A 24,220-nucleotide genomic window follows, 5' to 3' on the forward strand; every position below is an offset into this window, starting at 1 on the left:
AACTCAAGATTAAGAGTTCTTAGTTCCCATCCCCTGCAGGCCATTCTGCTTCTGGTAATAAGTCAATTTTTGCATCTACTGTTTACAAAAATAATTTTTTCTGGCACCATGACAAAAAATATACTTTGTCACATAAAATAAAGCAGAAATTTCCAGTAATGCCAGCACACTTATTACACTGGACTGTTATCTATGCATAATCTTATTTTTCAACAGCTTGCAAACCCATTACTGCTGTAAACAACTGCAAGTATCATAAAATGTTTTTCAGCTGACAATTAAACAAACGCAGGAAATAGGATACTTAAACAGGAGCACCACTGACAACACAGCATTTAGAAAATTCACTAGTCTTCCAAATCTGTCCAGTCTGTTAGTAACATCATTTAGCTGCTTGGAATTTATGAGTCACGTCGTAATGTGTTGCACAGAATCTGCACATCCAAATTCAGTTTTTGCATCTTGCTCCTCAAGGGGGTGCTATTGAGTAACCGGGAAATATCCCCTTCTCCACCAGCTTTTAATAAAGTATAATATTTGTGATGGCTACCGGAGCAATGATTAGGGTTCTAATCCAGTTCCCGCCCTCTCCACCCCCTTAATGCCCGGAAAAAAAATCATAACTTGTACTTTACAAAGGCTCCTTGTGGACCCAAGCTGTTTGTTCGTTCTCAGTATTTAAAAAAAAGTACACTGCATACTGACAGATCCATTTGCAAGACATGCCTTCTATTTGACCATCATTTTTTGCACACTCATTTGCACATGCAGATGATGAGGGTGCTGTAAGTTTTATAGCCTGCGCATGCAAGTGAGTGTATAGAAACATATATATGGAAATGATTACAGACTGGATTGATCCCCCTTTGGCAGTCCAGCCCTGGACTGCCCAAGTTTGCCCTTAGATTTACTGACACAATGCATTAAATTCAGGGTGATCTGCATTCATATCTCAATGCAGAACTGAGCCTCAACAGCTAAGTTTACACATCATTAGTTATCCATTGTCATTACTGCATTAAGGATTTTCAGGAAGGACAGACATTGAGGGAAAGCTGCAAAATGATACTATATTATTGAAACATTGGATTAAAAATAAATAGAACATAAACCCAAAAGATTTTACCAGATTTAAATATTTTTAAAATTCAAACTGACCCAAAGCAGAACTTACATTACAAAAAAAGAACAAAGTACATCATGATATTGATAACACAAAAAGGTGCATGGAAGCTAGATTTGTGGGCAAACTGTAAATTGCTCTTGTCCCAGTGACATTCTGGGCCCTGGATCAACTTTATTGAGAAGTTAAGATTTAAAATTTCCATATGGTCCACTCTGGTAAACAAACTATATGTTCTCTTTTGCTTCAGGATGTCTGTATGACTAATTAATCATGCTAGTCTTCTTTGTCCAGATGTGTTCTCTTGTTATTGCCAGCTATAGCCAGAAAACTAAATTCTCCACGCTATCCCAAGGAAGCCAGAGTTATTCCAAGCATGACTGATGATGAATTAAAAAACCAAAAAACACTCAAAAGCTTTTCAAACTAACAAGTATTGTCTATAATGTAGTAAATAGTTTAGAAATATGGTAATTAAATAATCTAAAAAACCCCACTCTTACTCTGCTGTACATTTATAAATACATATTTACAAAAATCTTTCTGCTCTGTTTTTAAAGGACGAGGTTTGCAGTTTATTAATGATCAGAATCGTTTGCTTGCCTGTTTCTTTGGTGTATTTGCCAATTTTACTATTATTATTATTAGTCAATAAAATGACCACCAATGTATATTAAGGGAATGAAATTAAGATATGTAATACCTTTCTATTCTGTACTCATCTTTCCACATTCTAATTCAAAAGATTATGGAAAACCAAATCACTTTGTGTTTTCCAACTACTTGTGCATTATACCCATTTAAGAAAGTGACAACAGAATAGATCCACAACATTCAAATCTAGTTGGCTTGAATGATTAATAAACCCTGTACTTTACTAACTTAACTACGTGCTACAGTTTAACTATATAAATAGTCTCACTGAGGTCAACAGGACTATGCAAGCACATGCTTATCTGTAAGACCCTAAGTGCTTTGCTGAATCGAAACCCTAAGGCCTCATCCAAAGCCCAGCGGAAGTCTTTCCATTGACAGCAGTGAGATTTGGATCAGGTCCTTTGACAATTTACCCTCCCTAAAGGGGATTAGACTTCTGCAATTTTTTTTTTTTTAAAGAAAGTTTTGCACTGGCCTAAAATGTAAAAGTGTTTCTTTTAAGTGTCAGTTACTAAAAATACCAAACCTCACTCAATAAATAATGGAATGACACACTTGTTCATTAAATAGCATTTCTGTTACCAGCAAGGTCTTTCATCATTTTCTGAAGTCACAGCAGCACGACAGAACAAATAATTTATCTTCATATGGATTCTGACTAAGATACAGTCTAAATTATGTCAGAAAAGATTCCTGTAAAAATGCACCTTCACTGATGGGGAAGAAAATGGTTTAAAACCAAGCAAGTTACTTAGGAAAGCAGATGAACAATATTAAATACTTTAAACAAAGAATGTAAAGGTTCTGTATCTACGTAACTCTGATTCTTACAGTTTTGTTAAGAGCTGCCATCCCATTCCTAATGTGCCTCAATATGCCTCGGTACTGAAGAACTTAAAGCAGAAGAGATCAGCTGTTAAGGTGTTTTGAGTATTCATTAAAGGTACTACTGAACAGCACTCTCTCTCTCCACACTATAATGCCACCAATGTGCTTCAGCTATGATCTAGAGGAAGCACTATATATAGAGGACAGTTGTCTTGCCCAGTTATTCTCTGGCCTCTTTGCTGCGGCTGCCAATAAGGGTCTACATTAGCAACAACTGTGGTGACTGATGTGTGGTGTGGACAGTTGACAAACTTGCTTCCTACAGGCTGCTATTATATAAACTTTTGGTCACTGATGAAACAGGTTTGATTTGAACTGGTGAGTCAGAGATGAAAGGCTCCACATCCTGCTACCCCTTCTCTGAGCCACTGAGTCTCTAAAATCACCCATTGTTCGGAAACCTGTGCATGGCCAGGCACAATAGGGTGAGATAATCCTTGCTGCCATGGTTCCTGTGCATCCATCACTAGCAATAAGATTCGTGCTTGAGGAAACTACAATCCCTGGCTTCAAGGAATTAGGGATGAACCAGCAGAGTTAAACTAAATGTACTTGCTTTCCTTGCTTTCACCTTTAAAAAAAAAAAAAGTAACATTTTGAAAGGGACCGTGTGAAAAATGAAGAGTCAACATGGTTTCCCCAATCTCCCAGCTTCCATTGAGATCACTAGTATGAGACAACTGCTGCTATTACAAAGGCTCTTTTGGAGTCCTTACAATGGCAAAACAGTAGTAGAAAACATCGACAAGAACTTTACACTGACTCCATAATCCCTTGAAAATGAAAACAGTGAAATGGTTGCACAATTTAGTCCATTTCTGTTTGGTGCTGAGGCCTTCTATTTCCACTGACAACTAGGAACAGGCTCTTTTGTGATGAAAACACGAAAGTAAAATTTAACTACTGAACTTACTTGCCGGTTTCACGTTAAGAACCACCCACTTAGTGTTTGCAAAATTTAAGCTTCTAATGCTAAGGGGACTATTTTATTGTCAGTGCATAAGGAACACCCAAATTAATGAGGGTTATGTGCACTTATCAAAGGAGACTACATCCTAGTCAACTTCAAGCAAATCAAAAACAAAATTGAATGCAACAAAAAAAATGGTAACCCCTTTAAAACAAAATGACTTAGCCGAATAATAGCAATTTAAAGAGAGATCTGGCCTAACAAGCTCTATGCAAAATTTCATCTCAAAGGGAAAACAAAACAGCCAAGTTATACATTCAACAAATTCAGGGATTGTAACAGCAACTGACACATCATTATAGCATTGCTGCATCAATGCTACAATAAAGCAGCAGTTCCTATTTTCACAAATAATGCATTGAGACTAAGTAAGAAATGGTGCGAAAGTGTCACAATCATGGACAAAATCCATTAGAAAGATTATTGCACAGGAGGCACTGTATGAGAAACAGAATACATTGGCTTCAAAATCTAAATTTGTTTCCCCTTAACTTAATGTAAAAAATAGAGACTGTATGACTCTGTGCAGTGTACTCTCACTGTTAAAAATATAGTTACAAACAATAGCCCACTTACAGAGAATATCAGGAAAGCAGAAATCCTGGATTTATGGACATCCAAACTACAGTAATTAGGAAAAGAACAGTATAAAAAGAGCCAACGTATACATTTTAAAATTGAACAGGGTGACTGCATTTTTAAAAAGTTTCCATATGGCATTTGTACAGTATGTCCCAGGAAACCATGGTTACAATTCTCAAAATGATACACATGGGCAGAGGTTTACACCTACACAAAGCCCCATCAATCAAAGAGACTGTGCGGACATAAATCTCTGCCCACATGGGTCCCTTTGCAGGACTGGTGCCTTAGTCTCCAAACCTCATTTTGTTTAACAATCGCTCAGATGGTTTACAATACTACGCATGCCAATCAGAACCAAGCACTTCCTTTGAATATGCTATGTTCCATTTCCATTGCAAGTCTGCATGCCTCATTCAAAAAAAACAACAAATTTTTAAAATGCAATATTGTATAGAAAGCTTGGACCTTGTAAACTTGGACCAAGAAACCAAAAAATTAAGACCTTCTAGCATGTGGTATAAAAAACCCAAGGAAGTGTATACCTGCCTTCTGACTTACAGAAAAATCAGAATTTGCATAGGATATACTTTGTGCAAGGCAACAAGCCTCTTTAAGTATCTGAATATTACTAAGCTTGCTCAGAGTTCTTTTCTTCGTGGATATCAGATATCATCAAACTTGTGTTTTAAATAGTCTTTGATGACCTTGGCAATGGGTAGTTCATCAAGCAGTTTTAGGTTTTGAAGGCCTATACACTGGCGGATTTTAATTCGGCATAGATCTTGTAAGTTTCTGGGCTGTCCTGAAATGAAAAACAAAAGGAACATACTTAAGTAAGATTATCACATTTAAGATGTGCTTCAAAAGTTTATTTATAATTATTTATATGTCCAGCTCTGAAGATGAACAAGCAGTCAACTTAGAGGGTATGATTTAAGCAATTCAAGGATCATATAGAAAAGTTTAATAATCGCACTTTCCCCCCTCCAACCAAGAGAAAAGGCCTTTCGTTTCTAAACACATTCAGTATGTATGTTATATATGTATGTCCCTGAAGAGTGACTTGAGACCGGGGCTGCCTACAGTTCATGGAGGTAATGCTCTGCCAGTACCACTACCACATCAGCAAAAATGTTAATGGCTAGATTTTCAGAAGAACTGAGTTCCCATTTAGGCTCATTATCTTTAAAGCAGTGGTTCTCAAACTGGGGCCGCTGCTTGTGTAGGGAAAGCCCCTGGTGGGCCGGGCTGGTTTGGTTACCTGCTGGCCCGCAGGTTTGGCCAATCGCTGCTCCCACTGGCTGTGGTTTGCCACTCCAGGCCAATGGGGGCTGCTGGAAGTGGCGTGGGCCGAGGGACGTACTGGCTGCCGCTTCCCGCAGCTCCCATTGGCCTGGAGCAGTGAATCACGGCCAGTGGGACCGCAACAGGCCGAACCTGTGGACTCGGCAGGTAAACAAACCGGCCTGGCCCGCTAGGGGCTTTCCCTACACAAGCGGTGGCCCCAGTTTAAGAATCACTGCTTTAAAAGGAACTGCTGGACTCCAAGCAGTTTGGAAAGTCAGCCCCCAAAACACTTAACACAGCCAGCAGTATCTCAAAATAAATGCTATGGAATACTCTTACCCTTGAAGTTTATGTATGTCACCAGTTATAGTACACAAAATGTTTTAACTTTAAATATTTCCTACATTGAAAACACAGATCCCTAAACAATTAAGCATCATAAAAGCAGCAGATGACTGTGAGAGTGGAAACATCTCACAATTTGTTTTCAATTACCTTGAGTAGACAGGGTACCAGGGACACATGTAAATGCCTATACTGCTATCTCAAAATAATCTGTAATCAGTAGACCTTACTGCAATCGTTTGTCATCTTCCTAATAGTTAGTGGTGAAAGGTGGCATTTGCCTTCTCAAAGAAAGAAAAAAGGCACGGATTGCACTAAGTAGATGATTTCTATTGTTTTTCCCAAAATCATTAAAAACAAACATGTAAAGAGTTTACTCAGCAGAAATCAAGCTGAACAATTTAAATGAAATATTTTCCAGTTTCTTCAAGATTTTCTAGATAGCGAACAAGAAAGAAAGAATCTTGTCTCAAAACAGGCAATGCTTTCAATAAAATAGTTCTTGAAACCCCTGCAATTGCAAGTTATAAGGTAAATGGTACAATGCTATCAGCGCATCTATGTACATTAAGCAACAAGAATAAAGGTAATAGGATCCTCTTATCCTCTAGACTTGAGTTAGTCACTTTATTGAAGGCGTATTCATCTCAAGTTTGGAGTTACTCCATTCCAAATGAATGTCTGAAGCCTTGTCTATGCTACAGAGTTTTGTCAACGTAAGTTAAGCTGATAATCAAAACCCAGTATAATTACATCGCTTGTGCATGTTCACACTACACTCTGTCAGCAGAACGCGTCTACAATTGGTGCTCTAGCATTGACGGGGAGAGCAGTGCACTGAGGGTAGCTATCCCACTGTGCTACTCGCCACCTTCTGCAGCTAGGAGTTGTGGGAAGACAGAGTGGATCGCAGTGCATCATGGGTGCATGCTCAATGTTCCATGATGCAGTTCTTTTCGTACCAGCATTCCACGGGCTTCTGACTGCATTTCGCAGCATTTTTCAACAGCCCCTGTTTATTATGCGCCCAACATCTCTGTGTGATAGATCCCAAACTGATCTCTACTGCTGCAGTCACTGTTACGAACACATTGGGATGGTCATACAGTACTTCTGGAGCTCCCAATCTGAACAGGAATCGGAGTTGCCCGACTTGCTGTGTGCCAGGGAAAGAAACAACACCAGATTACTTTTGGCATTCACAGAGCAGCTGAAGATGGTGGACTGTCGCTTTTGGGCTCGGGAAACAAGCACTGAGTGGTGGGATCACATCGTTATGCAGGTCTGGGATGACTAGCAGTGGCTGCAGAACTTTCGGATGTGGAAAGCCACCTTCCTGGAAATGTGTGCAGAGTTTACCCCAGCACTGCGGCATTAGGACACCAAAATGAAAGATGGCCACTCGGTGGAGAAGTGCATGGCAATCGCAGAGTGGAAGCTGGCAACTCCAGACTGCTACTAGTTTAGAGTCAGGGAGTCAACCCTTTGGAACTGCGTTAATGCAAGCGTGCAGGGCCATTAATCACATTCTGCTATGAAGGACCGTGACTCTTGGCAATGTGCGTGAAATAGTGGATGGCTTTGCAGCAACAATGGATTCTCTAGCTGCAATAGATGGCATGCATAATCCAATTTTGGCCCCAGACCTTCTTGTAACAGAGCACATCAATAGAAAGGGGTACTTCTCTCTGGTATTGCAAGTGCTTGTAAATCATTATGGGCATTTCACTGACATTAATGCAGGGTGGCCCGGGAAGGTGCATGATGCACACACCTCCAGGAACACTGGCCTGTACAGAAAGCTCCAAGCAGGGACTTTCTTTCCAGACCAGAAGAATCCAGTGGGGGAATACTGAAATGCTCATCATGATCTTAGGAGACAAAGTGTACCCCTTACAGCCATGACTCATGAAGCCTTACACAGAAAACCTGGACAGCAGCAAGGAACGCTTCAACAATAGGCTGAGCAGGTGCAGAATGACCATGGAATGTGCCTTTGCCAGATTAAAAGTGCACTGGCAATGCCTTTATGGCAGGTTAGACCTAAATGAGGAAAACATTTTGCAGGCTCCATAATATTTGTGAGGCTAAGGGTGAAAAGTTTCCCCCGGGGTGGAGCGCAAAGGCAGATTGCCTGGTTGCTGAATTTGAGCAGCCAGATACCAGGGCTATTTGAATCATGGAGGCTTTAAGGCAACATTTTGATAATGAGCCCCAGTAATACAGCACTCTGCCATGCTCTGTCAACTTGCCGCCTTGCATGAAAATTGTGATGTTTCCTGACTGGGATTTGTAGTCACCAACTTTTCAAACTGACACTATGTATTACTACCAGAAGCAACCACCATGTGAAGGAGACAAATAAAGATTATCTTTCAGGGAGTTCGTTTTTATTAAATACCAAACACCACCACACAGACACAAAGCTTGGTGAGAGGAGAGATAAGAGTGCAAGGCAGTATAGGCTCTCCTAGCCATGTCTAAGTCCAGCTATCATTCTGGAAGCTGTCGGGGTGGAGGGAACAAGGTACTGAGATGTTCTGGGAAGCTACAAGGAATGTGGGGGGAGGGCAGAGAAAGCAGTTCTATATTGGCTGCAGAGTGGGGTGAGCACGCATGTTATTCTGCATGGAGCGTGATTAGGGACTTCAACATCTGTTTGCTCCTCACTTTTATCATCTGCTCCTGGCCTTTTACAATGCGCTCCTCGCTCTCCTTTCTGTCCTGCCTTTCTATTTTAATTTTTTTCTTTCAGGGTCTCTCTCCACCCCCTGCGTTCTCTTTATTCGGTCTCTGAGGGTTGGCGTATCTCCCGGAACATGTGCTCCTTGCTCTGCCTTGGTTGCTTCCTTATCTGGCAGAGGTACTCTGCAGGTGCATAGGGGCTTCCCCTGAAGGCCACAGCTGCAGAAGCACAAGAAACAAAACCATGATTGTTAGTTCGCACACAGTATTGAATCATTATAGTAAAAATACCTCTTTTGACACACGAATCACTTTCGTACTATCCTTAAGACAGCACACATCCCAGTGAACACCCTAAACATGGTGACTTTGGGCTGGGTTGGTTTTGGCATTCAAGATAGGGCAAAGGGTCTAGGTGGTTATTTAAGGGGATCAGTGCAGGTGACTAGGATCAATGTTCTGCTACCTTTTTCCACAGGCATGCGTCTTTGAAGCCAATATCTCACTCCTGAGGATGAGCAGGAAGGCAAGGGTGCCTCTCCTGTACGTGTGCGGCTTCATACCCGGTCCCTGTGCTGCTTGCCTGTTCCGCTTTGGTCCCAGCAGAAGTGACTGCCAAGTGACGAGGCAAAGTTTCCTACAATAGGAGAAGTAACAAAGCAGCTCTGCCAATGAATCTTTGGCACAGGATTGGTGAGCACCTCCAGTAAAGTTTCCTAGCGATCTCTCTAGAGGATTCCCGTGAAATCTTGGCATGCATTTACACACTGTTCCACTGCACAAGGGAATGTGGAGCATGCTCAGTCAAACACAGCTAGTCTTGTATATATCTATCCCTTCACCCACTTCTAGAACATACAGAGCAAAGGACAGCTCTACCTCATATAACCAAGCAGCATCAACTCAAAAAGATCACTTAGAGGGCTCTTCTCTCGTGCATACCAGAGACGGACTGTGGGGACTGGCTAGAGATCCAGAGTGGAAAAGAGGTCCTGACATGCCACGCCACCGGACGAACCTGCCGTGTGCTCCACGTTGTCCTCCAACTTGACCTCCTTGTCCACAACTTTGTTCTTGGGGTTAGGTCCACTATCCGCTGCCTCCACAGGGCCTCCCTCCTATTCGCAGGGCTCTGAGAGGCGGAGGTGGGGGTCACAACCACAGATGACATCCAGCTCCTTATAGGACTGGCAGGTCTTCAGCACAGCACCAGAGAGATCATTTGCCTCCTGGTACGCCTGCCTCAACTCCTTTATCTTCACATGGCACTACTGCGTGTCCCATTTCTAGCCTTATCCAACAAGCCACGAGAAATCTGCCTGTAGGTATTGAAGTTCCTAGGGCTGGAGCAGAGCTGGGACTGCACAGCCTCCTCTCCCTGTAGTGCCAGCAGATCCAACAACTTGGGTGTTCTCCAAGCAGGGGAGAGTTGCTGCAAGGAGCTGCCACAGTCACCTGGAAAGATGTGATGCGAGTTCTCCATGCCGAGAAAAAAGGAAGAAGTGGAATTTCAAAAATTACCAAGCCTTTAAAAAAAGGAGGGGTGGAAACTTGTGTACTTGGGTGCAGGGCAGCAAAGTTCAAACTGCTGACCAGAGCGGTCAGAATGTGCATTGTGGGATACCTCCTGGAGGCCATTTACAGTGACATAACCAAGCATGGTGTCTACACCAACACTGTCAGTATAATGTTGCCACAAAAACCTATGCCTCTCATCAAGGTGATTTTATTTTGTTGGCAAAGCAGGAGAGTTTTGTTGGCAGAAGGAGCATTGTAGTGTGTACATCTCCACTGTTTTGTCGGTGAAACCTGACTTTTGTTGACAAAATTGTGTAGCATAGACAAGGGTACGCAATTGACATAAGTTCACATGCATTCTACAGTCCTCTTGTTAAAAGTGATAGTCAACTTCTATGTACATTGTTTACCTTCTACTATTAGAAGACCCAACCTCCGTATAACGGGGTATGTTATTTCTGTTTTTTCTGGTTTACTCTGTGCATACTTCAGCACTTCCTATTCAGAGAGTTTCATCCTTTTGTCTGGGTGCATTTTTCACACAAAAGGATGGAGAGGCACATTTACAATTGAATTTTGTCTCTAAGAACAAAAATCAGCAGAAGTCAAGTCTGACAGGTATAGTACTAGAAACTATTTTAAGCTCATTTTGAAAGTTACTAGATTTGAAGCAAGCTCCAAAGTCTTTTTCTTTCATGCCAGCAATAATATTTCTAGGACACTCAACATCAGGGTAGTTAAATGCTAATTTTTAAAAAATATAATATTTCAGCCATGATGCTGTGGTTCTCATTATAGATCACTGATGACTTAGCTACACAATAGAAATTTTCTATTTGATAATATAATATATATGAGTGAAGTTATAGAGCTCACATACTTAAGCTTCAGAGTGTGGGCAAAAATTGCTTTTGATCTGAGACCAAGCATGAGAAGTTTCATACTCCAAAAGAAAAGCTTCTGATAAATTCATCAATGAATGAAACAAAACAAAACGAAATGGAAGCATCTTTTAAACTTCAACTAGAAACAACAGTGCTTTCTTCTAGCGAACACTATGATATTCCATGTGTGAATTAGTGCACACAAGAACACAGCTATGAGCCAATGATTTCTGGTTTCAGAATCACATTAACATCCTGTGATCTGTTTGAGTAAAACAGGACAATGTAAAATAGCCAGAAGAAATTGGCCAGCAGTTAAATTTAGGGAGTTACTAGAGACCCGATTATCAAAAGTTTGACATTTCCCCCTGATAAGCCTAAGAATATTTCCTGGGAATGTGTTAACAAAGGACATTTCCAATGTTAAGCACCAGTTGCTATATCTAGTGGCTGTTAGTGTCTTAGGTCATGCCTTGCAAATTCCAGGGTTATTAATGCATTTGTGATTTATTAGAAACGGTGTCTAGAGCACTTACTCATTCTTGGTTGCATCTGAATGAAAAAGAAAAAAATTTAAGGATTATAGACCAACATCAGTGAACCTTAGTTTGGCAAATGTAAAATGTTATTAGTAACTTGGCAAAGCAAGACAGGTTAAGTGATGAATAAAGTTCTGACTAAAAATGATTAGGAGAGAACAAGCAGGGAGAATTTGCTGCATCATGACTTTGGAAGGATATTTAGGCTAATAAGATTTTTAAAGAAGTAGAACAGAAAAGAACAAACAGACTAGAAGGACTTTCAACCAGAAACCTGACTCATGGACCGCAATGAGATACAAACTAGTTCTGTAGACAGTAAATACCACTTAAAGAAATTCCATGGCCATTTCCAAACAGCCATCTATTTTGCTGCAAATTTTATTTTGGAGTTGTTCTTTTTTTGCTATATTTGTGTTATTACACTTAGGATCAAGCCAGTGAACGCTCATTGCTCTATCGGGCTCAAGGTTTGGTAAAACATCCACATGAATAAATCAGCTATTTTTATAGATGGCTGTTTTATGTCTTGTAATAAAGACCAAAAAAATTAGAAGTGAGCAGCACTACTAATCTGTTCTTATAGCTGACAATTCATCTGGTCTCTTCTCTCCAAAGCAGCCATCAATGTCAGATGATGCTTCAGAGGAAAGTAGAAATTCCCTGCAATCCATTTATTTGTGCAATACTCCACTCATCCTAAACAAATTTCTTCCTATCACATCACTGATTATTTTATGGTCTAAACTATGGAGTACTGATGGCTTTGTGATTTATCCCTCTTAGTGGGACAGATTTTTGTTCTTATACAACGTGTAACATTTTTCTCTAAGTTAGATGCCTCAATTGCTTGCAAAGCAAGTTCCAGAGGTTTATTATGTTGATTAAAATTATTTATTTAGAAAAACATTGTTGATCTTTAGAGTGGTCTCTTCTTGTATTAAGACAATTGCTTGTATTTTGAATACAAACACATTCCTCCCATTTTATCCTCAATTTCCATTCACTCCCCAGTCGCCTTCTTAAATAAAATAAATAAATAAATAAATCTACAATTTTAGTTGAGGATATTGTTACATCTCAAACATGAGTGAGCTGCTTCCAAAATAACCAACTAGGGATTTAGAGGGTTGATTCCTGAAGTTGGGAGTGAGGGGTATAGTTCAATACATTCTACAATACTTTGACATCAGACATATTTTTACATAATATAAACTGAGGCCCAAGTTTTAAAGAAAAACTTATAAATATTTCTCTAGCATCTCTATGCACTAGTTGTCCGAGTTGGAAGGGACAAGGTTAACAGTGAACTTTAAAGGTCTTTAAAAATACAGAGCAGAGGTTCCCAAATTTCATCTTTAAAATGCTGAAGTAGTCTATTTTCAAAACATTCCTGCCCATGATAAACCAGCCAGCTTTCTTCTCCTCAGAATATATGGGCAAGGGCTGTAGAAATGGAAACACTGATGGCTCTAGAAAAAGGATACCTGCAAAGCTAATAACAACATAGTCCTCTCTCATAGTCAGTGATGCTCTTACTCAGCTAACATGACCTGTCTGTCTTCCTTCCAGAATCTGTGCACTGTCCTTGGAATGCACAATCTCTGCCCACCTAGTGGCAAAGTCAATGTAGCAACAGATCAATCAGCTGGCAAGAATGCAATGCTCTGCACGATATTGGCACGCTGGGAATTTTAAATCTCCCTCCCTGTTGTTTCTGAAGGAGTGTATAAGCAGAAGTTGTCTCCTATCTATCCAGTCTCTGCCTAAGTTTTGATTTAATCATCAGTACCACAATCCAGTATTTGTGACAGTTTGTTCCCAGTGATCCAAGGCACTGAGATCAGAACATAAATACATACCTTTGTAATCAGCAAAGATGCAAAAGGAGATACAATACAGAATATTTTAAACAACAACGTGACAATGAGAGGGCTGTTTAATAACTATTATTTCTCCATCTAGTTCTGTCACTATCATGGGGGTGGTCTATCATAAATGGGGGGAAATTTCACCTGAAGTGTCTGCCTGGTTAGCACAGTCTACCTACTTAGGGTATCCACCGCGTTTACTTGTGGAAATGATGGGATAGCTCATTCTTCAATAGCTCTCCATCTGGACATTATTCCAAAATTTAAAAAAATCACTTTTATTCTGGAATGGAATGTCCATGGGGAAACAATTCTGGAAGAGCTATTGCTAGTCAATTTCCCCATGTGGACAAGGTCACAGGAAAAAGAGAGGAGGCCCTTTCCAATAGTCACTGACGGCTTAGACTTAAGGTTTATTAAGACAATGCTAGAGTGAGTAGCTTTCATAGTTTTAGTCCACTCTCTTTGTGGAGTGCCAAAACTAGCTTGAAAAAGGGAACAGAGATCCAAAGACACAAGAGGATCTAGACTGGCTAGGGAAATGCACATTGGTTCTGTTCCTGTAATATAAGCTTCCCTCTTATCTAACTTAACTAAAAGCTAAGCGAAAAATTAGATTTGACTCAATAAAAAATCCTTTTTTGCTAATGTTTTGTTCCAGCTATTAAACAACAATATTTTGTTTCAAGACGGCTGTGGGTCACTATCACTGGTCACAAGTTCCTGAAACCTGCAGAATGGTAACTGGTTGGTGTACATGGAATAGCATACACAGGTCCTGGTTCTAAAAGTGGAAGAATCATGAGATTTCACCCCAAGACAGGAAAGGGCAAAAGGCCGAACACTTGAGGTGATGAACTCAGAGAGACCAGAAAGGGGGGAAAAAGGTGCAGGGAGCTCATAACAATGACTGACATTTTGGTATATAGAATACATTTTTATGTTTGTTTGGGAGTGGGTGGCTAAAGTAAAATGGAGCCCACTGATAGTGGATTATCTATTTTTGTTTCCCATCCGATTTGTTTAGCACAGAGCAGCAATCTATTATTAAATTTTCACAACTGTGAGAGAACAATCAGACACCATAGTTAAAAAAATGCCCAATGTCCTTTCTTAAAGACCCATGAATTGTCCATTGACTAGCTCATATTCTAAGAGCATATCATCTTTTAATTGAAGAATAGTTTAAGGAATTGAGCCTACCCTGAGGCACGTGCCCTCTTGCTTAGAAAACAAACCTACCATGCTAATACACACATTGCAGGAGCCCATTCTCTAAGGGCTGGTGTGCTTTGCCATGCAGTTCAGACTATGGGGCAGGAACCTTTGAGATCATGCCCACAGCATCAACTCAAGGGAGTTACAGTGGAGCACTGTGGTACACGCTGCTAGTGTAAGACATGCCCTAAGAGACATATTGACATGTTGCAGAACAGGTAGCAGGAATGTTTAAAAAGGATCTAGTCACCTAACAAACAGCTCCCACTGAAGGAATGGGAGTCTTGCTCCTACTGAAGTGAATGGGAGTCTTGCACTTTATTTCAGAGGTTTGATCCTGCTCTCACAGTTTAAGAAATGCAATATCTAGAATTCCAAACCTAAGCAGTAATAGTCAAATGACCAGGGAAGTCAAGTGACATAACAGGATTTGGTTTTGTACCATTGTTAATGCCACTATGAAGATTTCGCTGGCCTAAAACAAATCAAATCTGTATGACTAGTATGAATATCAAACATAACAATCATATACTCTGAGACTATTTACCCTGCCCCTGGAATGGAACAGTTGCATAGTTTGTGGCTACCAGTACAATAGTCACTGTGAAACTGAACGGATTCCTCTTCCCCCAGTAACTAATGCCATAGGACAAGGCTAACATTGTACCCCTATTCAACTGTATGCAATACAAGCTAGTTTAAAAGCTCCAGTTTAATTTAAAATCAGTGATGACCATACCTCTGCTATGAGGCATCTACAATAAGCATATTTTCAAACTGCACTAAAAACCAAAATTCCAAGTAAATTGGGGGTTTTAGATTAGTCATGCAGATGTTCATCAAAGTTCAGTGTTTCTGGCATAGCAAATATGTAGCGAAGAAGGATACCTTTGGCTTGAAAATTTGCATATGGAAGTAAAAATAATCAGCCAACTCTCTGAAATGAAATACAGAGGTGTATAGTAAGATTTTTAAGATTAACAATATTGGGATTCTAGTACTCTGAACTACAAGCATCAGAATTTACTTCTTGTCTGTAATATAATCAATAATTTGACTACTATGTAGTTTTTATTAAATCATATGTAGTGCTGGTGTTTTCACCAAAAACAGCTCCAGCATCATGCTGCTTACATATGTTCCATTTCATATTTCTTATTTAGGAGATGATATAATGATGAAAAGTGTTCTGAAAGAATAAGAAGTACTTTATAAAACAGTGCTAATGGACCATCTTACACTTTGAACACCTGACATTTTACTGTGTGCTACATCTTTTTTCATTGCCTTTACTTTAAAACACAGAAATAGGTATATCAAGATTTTTGTTTGCACAAAGGGATCTTCAAACTGCTATGCTGTCAGAAGAAATACATGAACAAAAATCCCAGTTACAGGCTAAAAGCTGACTTGCTGGGTACATTTTCAGAGCATTGTGCCAGTTTTAGCCAGCCAACTCTGAATATGACGACAGTCACACGGCTAAAACGCTATGGAGAGCTTTGAAAATTTACTCCCTTTGTTTTTCCTCAATTGAAAGAAGGTGGATTGTGTCAATTCTTTGAAAAGGTGATTTGATCTATCTTCAATATGCTACATAAAAGAACCAAACATTGTTTGAAGAACATATTGGTCTCTGAACAGTGTTACTAGTGAGAAGAGGAAAGTATCATGGAACTTGTGTAAGATTTTATTTATTTAACAGGGCCAATGATAAAATAACTGATTCATACAGCCTTAACACAAAGCAAAACCCAATCTCTCAAAACAGAGCCCATTTATCAGTGTGAGACTACCACCAGCACCTACTGGGCAATAGATTTTCACAATTTCAGTAAATTGCATGCATGTTACCATGCACATATAAATGAAGATTAACATTGAGCTTAATGAGACTTCTTCCAATTGACTTCTAGCAGGTGATTTCAAGGAATTATTGCATTGTTTTAACTGTTGTTACTGAGTAAGGTTGCAACAGAATTTTACACTGAAATTACTATATTCAGAGGAGTTTAAACTATACAATCAGAAAACGGTCAAAGTTTAAATTTTTTTTGCCTAAATTACAGCAAAAAAAAAAAAAAAAAAAGATAAAGACAGTTTTACTGACACTGTCTCTCAGCAGGGAGTTTCTATAGCTTCTTTGTAGAGGTCCCTATCTTTAAAATTTCATCCATGCCCACAATGCTGTAAACATTTTCTAAAGCATACAATCTGAAATCCTTTGTTAAAGCTAATATTAGCCTTGTCCTTTTGAAAATATAAAACAACTGATCTTAATACAACTGAATTAGTATTTCATTTAACCATTGACTGGCAATCCAGGATTAAGTAGGCAGGTACACCTTTACCTCGATATAATGCAACCCGATATAACACGAATTTGGATATAAATGCAGTAAAGCAGCGCCCCGGGGTGGAGGAGGGATGAGGGTGGGGGCTGCGCACTCCAGTGGATCAAAGCAAGTTTGATACAATGTGGTTTCACTTATATGGTTTCACTTATGGTTTCGCATGATATTCTTATAGATAAGCTAGGAAAGTACAATTTAGATGGGGCTACTATAAGGTGGGTGCATAACTGGCTGGATAACCGTACTCAGAGAGTAGTTGTTAATGGCTCCCAATCCTGCTGGAAAGGTATAACAAGTGGGGTTCCGCAGGGGTCTGTTTTGGGACCGGTTCTGTTCAATATCTTCATCGATTTAGATGTTGGCATAGAAAGTACGCTTATTAAGTTTGCGGACGATACCAAACTGGGAGGGATTGCAACTGCTCTGGAGGACAGGGTCAAAATTCAAAATGATCTGGACAAATTGGAGAAATGGTCTGAGGTAAACAGGATGAAGTTCAATAAAGATAAATGCAAAGTGCTCCACTTAGGAAGGAACAATCAGTTTCACACATACAGAATGGGAAGAGACTGTCTAGGAAGGAGTATGGCAGAAAGAGATCTAGGGGTCATAGTGGACCACAAGCTTAATATGAGTCAACAGTGTGATACTGTTGCAAAAAAAGCAAACATGATTCTGGGATGCATTAACAGGTGTGTTGTAAACAAGACAAGAGAAGTCATTCTTCCGCTTTACTCTGCGCTGGTTAGGCCTCAACTGGAGTATTGTGTCCAGTTCTGGGCACCACATTTCAAGAAAGATGTGGAGAAATTGGAGAGGGTCCAGAGAAGAGCAACGAGAATGATTAAAGGTCTTGAGAACATGACCTATGAAGGAAGGCTGAAGGAATTGGGTTTGTTTAGTTTGGAAAAGAGAAGACAGAGGGGACATGATAGCAGTTTTCAGGTATCTAAAAGGGTGTCATCAGGAGGAGGGAGAAAACTTGTTCACCTTAGCCTCCCATGATAGAACAAGAAGCAATGGGCTTAAACTGCAGCAAGGGAGATTTAGGTTGGACATTAGGAAAAAGTTCCTAACTGTCAGGGTAGTTAAACACTGGAATAGATTGCCTAGGGAAGTTGTGGAATCTCCATCGCTGGAGATATTTAAGAGTAGGTTAGATAAATGTCTATCAGGGATGGTCTAGACAGTATTTGGTCCTGCCATGAGGGCAGGGGACTGAACTTGATGACCGCTCGAGGTCCCTTCCAGTCCTAGAGTCTATGAGTCTATAACGCAGTAAGATTTTTTGGCTCCCGAGGACAGCGTTATATCGAGCTAGAGGTATATTATCTATTTTCCCGACTGGGAAACCAAGGCAAAACTTCCAACTTCATGCTTAGACTAATCTGGCCTTCCAATATGTAAAGGAAGCCAAAGAGAAAGGGAAGTTAAATGTATGACCAACCCCCTCACTGGAAAGCACAGGAGACACATTTCCTCAGGGAAAGGTAGACAAATCAAGTCTTTCTTGTAGATCTAATTCTAAGATTGGAGATGTATGTACAGGCTTGGTCTCTTATCTGTTCTCCATTATAGGGAGCTATAGGCTTTCTGTAGTAAGAGTATGGGTACCAGTCTTCTGTCATCAGTTTAGGGGAAAAAAGTTCAATGCAACAAGCCTACAAGAGCCAGCAAAGCAGGGTGGATATAAATCAATGATTTAAAACAACAACAACAACAACAACCACCACCACAACCAAAAACCAGATTTTTTTGATAAAATGTTTTTCGAGGAAAAAATTTATCTAAAAATACATTATAGCTCAAAGATATCTCATCATGAAATAGGGATTATAAATTCTAATTTTATAGTATGAGACAATATATTGATATAATATTTAAGAAAAGTTTTGTAAATGAGTTCCAGTAGTTTATGGATCAGGGACCCAGTCTTATGGGGCTTCACAGGCTTCTGGACAGATTATTTAGGTTCATCTTTCAATCTCCCCATGGGACTCAGTGCTCAGCCTAAAAGATACCATCAGAGATGCTTAGTTTTGCAGTTCTCTAACTGGATTTGTGTCTCCAGAGGTAACATGCTTGTTAGCAGCAAAAATGTTTCTAAAATAAATAAATAATATATAAAGGTGAGAAATAACAGACCTCAACCCTATTGTCCCTTTTCAAATTTGTGTACAAAGAGTCAATCCCTTACTTCTCTCTAAAAGTGAAAAGTTTCAAAAAGTCCAATGAACAGAAGATTATTGGAGGCAGAATAGATCTGGACAAGGAGAAGCCTGGAGATAAATGTGAGAAGTGAGGGACATACGCTTGTTTTGTTAAAATATTATATGTTTGGTGTTGAAGAAAAATATCCAGAATACTTAATGTTGTTGTTTTAGTTAAATAAAACAATTTAATGTCTGTCTGGTGATGTTCTCCTCCTAAAACAACATGGCAAGAAAATCCCCCAAATATTAATGATTAGCCTGTTGAATTAGAGATAGTTCACCTCCCAATTTACCTTTGGTAAATGAAATAACCAAACAATCATTCATTTTCTGATATAGCTGTAAAACTAATCTGAAAAGTTTTCAAAATCACTGTTTAAAAATGTGCACTGTGTACCTTCTAAAAATGAAACCTACATCTCTGAGTTGTGAAGAATATGTATTAAGGTTATAACAACCAACAAAAATGCACCTTTATGTAAAAAACCATGATTAAATCGAGTCTTCCTGACTAGTGATTTAAATCATGATTTAAATCAATTTGATTGAACTCAAATCCACCATGCAGCAAAGACAGAAATATACTATATTTCTTCAAGATGCATAAGTATTTTCAATACTGTGGCTTATGCCTAGACTGGAAAACAGATGGTAGCTGTCTAAAGTGTGTATGTAGTTCCTTGCTTTTGAAAGTACATATTAAAAATATTGGCTTAATGCCCTTTACAAATTAACTCACAATTTAAACACTTTGCCTTCCAGTGGTGGCTCCCATAGTTAAAACAGAGACTTATGACACATCTAAGATATTCATTCAGAGCACTGGGTACATATACAAAATACATCAACAAAGCTATACATTAAAAAACTGGACTAGCATCCAAACAAAACCTAAATGCCTTGCAAGCTCCAAATCTAAGACTCTAAAACACTCTACTCTGCTACTAAATGAGATGGCAAAAATTCAAATTGTCCACTACTAGAAATAAATTTTTCAGCGTCCTAACAATAGCTGATGCGGTGTAGGCAAAGACATTTTCTCATGCAGAGCCATGGCGTGAGACTTCAAAAATTCTTTATGTAACCCTCTGTCTTTCCTGATGAAGAGCTCTGTGTGGCTTGAAAGCTTGTCTCTCTCACCAACAAGTTGGCCTGAAGAAAGACATTACCTCACCCACCTTGACTCTCTAATATCCTGGGTCTGACACGGCTACAACTACACTGTATACATGACCTAACTAGGGACATCTGCCACTAGACTACTAGCTGACTCTCTACATGCTTCATCTGCCCCAGGTCATCTGCATAAAAAAGAAATATACAGAAACAAAACATGGGGCATTTTAGGAGACACCACACTGAAAATAAATGACATAAGATCATTAGTGTTCTACAACAGTGGTCTGTTAGCAATATGTTGATCTGTCTCAGAAGTAGGAAGTCAAAAGGTGTTTAAAAAAGGCCCTCTGACTCAAGAGATGTGTATCCTGAGCTCAAAAAGGAAGACGGGGTCCTGGATAGAGGTCCAACCTCCATTCTGCCCACTTCCAAAGCTAAAGTAAAAAACAATTCAAGAGTATGGCCAGCTATGTGTGGTGACACAGCAACATCTGAGTTAACCCAGATGATTTACCCACACTGACAATTAAGTCACCCAGAGCAATCAGCTCAGCTCTCAATTAGGGATTCTGCTATGAAACAGGGCACCCTCTGCTAAGTCCAAAGTAACATCTTCCCTGGACTTTCAATAGATGGACAAGCTATCAGATTAATTTTTGAGTTGGAGACCACTTTTGGAAGTAAAATTCAATTAGCACAGCCACACTTCTCAGTTTATGTTCAACCAAATGCCCAACTGGAGTGCTGACAAACTTCCTACAATGTCATCCTACCAGGATTATCACTACAAATGCAAATTTAGGAGCCTCATCCACAACCAACTCAAAGATGACTGTAACTACCTCTGATGTGTAGGTCATTGTCACACTACCCTCTTCCCACAAGGGCAGAATCAGGAGATGGCCAGTGAGACTGAGCAATTTCAAACTCGGTCTCCATCTTGCAACTGATTTAGTCCTGCCTTGTTTCCCGTTGCCTAACACAGCAGAGGCTCAGTAACCAGAGATCTTGCAACCAATCCTACTTTCTCTTCCATTTTAAACCTTCATCATTCTAGTTTATATAGTGACACAACTCTCGCAGATATCCTAAAGCAGCCACTGAAGAAGTGCTGCTGAGATGAAGTAGATGGATGCTAGAAAAAAGACCTGCAGCCACCCCAAGCAGACATATCAAGACCGTTTATAATCTCTCAGATTAGACTGAAGCCCATGGGGGAAAAAAAACAAACAAACAAACAAACAAACATGAAACCCTCTCCAGAATACAATCAGAAGGATGCCAGTCTCTTTACATCCATCCCCATTAAGAAGCTCCACTTCCCATAATTCCCACCCGAGTTCACACAAGCTTCAACCCCATTTGGTTTAGCAGGACACATTGATATTAGAACTATATATATTTTAATATAACATGTGCTTAACCCTTCAGAACAATGATAACAGTGCTGCGTAAAGAAGAGACACTAATTTTCAATGAAATGTTCTAAAGTACTTTGAAAAGGCACAGCTGTACATAAGTGTTATTTTAGTACACACAAATGAATGAATGTCCACTGCAGATGGAACAGTATTCTAAGTCTTTGGTTTCTTAACTATTTGTGTGCATGTATTAACAAAGACAACTGCTACTTCTTAAAGCCATAACAGTACTTTTAGAGTTTCTGGGCATCTAAAAGATTTGGAATTACTTCTAACTTCTTTACTTAGAAGTCATTAATGCTAAATTGTTAGAAACTTAGCAATTCCACTGCAGAATCTGCAACCTACAAACAAGTTATTTAGGTTTCCAGATTTTTGATGAAGCTTCAGATATTAGGGACACACTTCAAAGGATTAGAATATGCTTCAGTCTTACCGTTACAGTCTACTAAGACTATGGAAAATTAGAAGATTGGATATTATTTTGTCCATATATAACCCCAACAGTACAACTAAAATGGTGAGAAATGTTTCCAAAGACAGGCAACAGAAGCGTTGTTCTATTCTATTCTCGATAAAAAAAAGTTCAATGAAATTAAAGTCTTTCCTCCCCTTGTTTTTCCTATTATCCAACCTCCATTTGTCCAAATACTGTATATATCAAGCTTTCAGATATATGAACAGTAGGTCTTTAGTGAACACAGGGTAATACAAGTCATACATAAAATTAGAAGTCCAATTCTGAATACTTACGTGTATCTACAATTGCTAAATTTCATCTGATTCAGTGATTAAAAACGCACTCTCTCTCTAGCACCTATACTGCATGTGGTCATGAACTTTCATTGTTTGAAAATGCAACATGCAAAAGTAAGAAAAGCTTTAAAAAGCCACACACCAGCTGTCCTATACCACTTGATTCTGGGCACATGAGAAGCAGTCAGGCCCTCTTAATAATAATCCTGGATTATACCTTGTTACCTTATTAGCAATGCAATTCTGTACCCTGAACATTTTCAGTGGCAGCATCCTCCTTATGAAGGAATTTTTTTAAATAGGTCACTCCATTTCTAACATCTTGCATAATGTAGTCAAAAATAAAAAAATAAAAAAACTTTTTAGAACTGAGAGGGTACTTCAGTAAGTCTAGTGCTCCCAGATATCGAACAAGTACAGGCAGAAGAAAACAACTAGGCTCATGTTGCTGTCCAGGGAAGAGGTGTGGGAAGAGAAGCAGAAAACAAAAACAAAAAACAACAGAAAAATTCCTCCTGCTCTGGTCCTAATGGCAGATGAGACAGTGAGCTGCAGAGTTCTTGCAGGATGTCAGACAAGCAGAGGATCCTAAGAAGCCACGTTATGCTTGCACTTAAGGCCAGCTCTAATAAAACTGGATTTTATAGCCACATACAGATCTTTTGATGAACACTTCCAGACTCTCTCTCTCTAAGTTAATTTAAATATGGTGTCCTTAGTGTTAGCTCCTTTCCTGAGAGGGACAGTAAATGAGCTTCCCCCACCATCACCCCCAGGAACTTTCTAATGCATTTAACTAGCAGTGAGATGCTAAGATTAAAAGTTTCCCTGAGGTTAAACCCCAAAAAATGACACTGTGTGCTTTGATTAACTTTTCTTACATACATACTTGTTACTTCTTGTAAGAAATCCAGACAGGGTCGGCTACTTCCAGAAATACTTATTGAAACAGCCAGTGGGGTCTGTCCTTCATAGTTCCTTGTGTTAGTGTCTGCTCCATAATTATATAACATCTGTGCACAAAGCACATCATCTCTAAGAGCAGACAAGTGTAATGGTGTCTGTCCATCTTCTAAGCGGCCTAAGTTTGTATCCGCCCCTCTCTGAAGAAACATTCGGCAGTAAGAGTGATTGCTTTTGATCACAGCGTATCGTAACAGGAAACCATTTTGAATGTCGATGTTGGCATTGTGATCCAGAAGGATTTTCACGCAGCTTGACCTCTCTCGGATAATGGCTAACTGAAGCGGTGTAGTACCTTTATCACTCAGCGGATCAACCTCAGCCTTGAACTCCAGCAGGAGTCTGACAAATGAGTCTCTGCCATAGTGGGCTGCTACATGGAGGGGAGTCCAACCATCATTGCTTTTTGCGTTGATAATGTCACTTCTATATTCTGATTCCAACATCAAGCGTGCAATCCTTGCCCGGCCATGCATGGCAGCATAATGCAGAGCAGTGAAGCCTCCAATTAAGTCCTTAACTGTGGGATCAGCTAAAGTTAAAATACAAAACAAAGGGAAAAAGTTAGAGTATAAAAGACTGCAACCAAAAAAAAAAAAAATTAAATAAAATCAAATGGCAGAATGTTACTCTTCAAGCAAATCTTGAAATAGTTTGACATGCTTCAAACTACTTCTTGTTTTTATAGACTATGGTCCAGATTTTTAAAAGTACTTAGGCATTACTTCACTTAGGAACCAAAATTGCCTAACTCCCTTTTAAAAATGAGATTTATAGACTCCTAAATCAGTTAGGTGTTGCATTGTTGAGTGCAGCAATGCCAA

The 24,220-nt window shown here is 39.5% G+C and overlaps 1 protein-coding gene across 8 annotated transcripts in view; it reads right to left on the minus strand.

Moving 5' to 3' along the window:
• Positions 1 to 1,116: 1,116 nt before the first annotated feature.
• The window catches only part of ASB7 (ankyrin repeat and SOCS box containing 7), a 45,716-nt gene continuing 22,612 nt past the window's right edge, over positions 1,117 to 24,220 (minus strand). For 5 of the 8 annotated variants that reach the window (XM_030578157.1, XM_030578156.1, XM_030578158.1 and 2 more), the window contains 2 exons: positions 23,323 to 23,928; positions 1,117 to 5,025 (listed from right to left, as the gene is read on the minus strand). In XM_030578157.1, the coding sequence (XP_030434017.1) occupies positions 4,886 to 5,025; positions 23,323 to 23,928 (746 nt within the window). In that variant the 3' untranslated portion in view covers positions 1,117 to 4,885. Of the gene's footprint in view, positions 5,026 to 8,525; positions 8,760 to 8,807; positions 9,178 to 23,322; positions 23,929 to 24,220 lie in introns of those variants that run through there. The other 3 variants (XR_004002376.1, XR_004002377.1, XM_030578159.1) reach the window with 3 other exon arrangements.

The sequence above is a fragment of the Gopherus evgoodei genome, chromosome 10 (assembly GCF_007399415.2).
Source record: "Gopherus evgoodei ecotype Sinaloan lineage chromosome 10, rGopEvg1_v1.p, whole genome shotgun sequence".
Lineage (NCBI taxonomy): Eukaryota > Metazoa > Chordata > Testudines > Testudinidae > Gopherus > Gopherus evgoodei.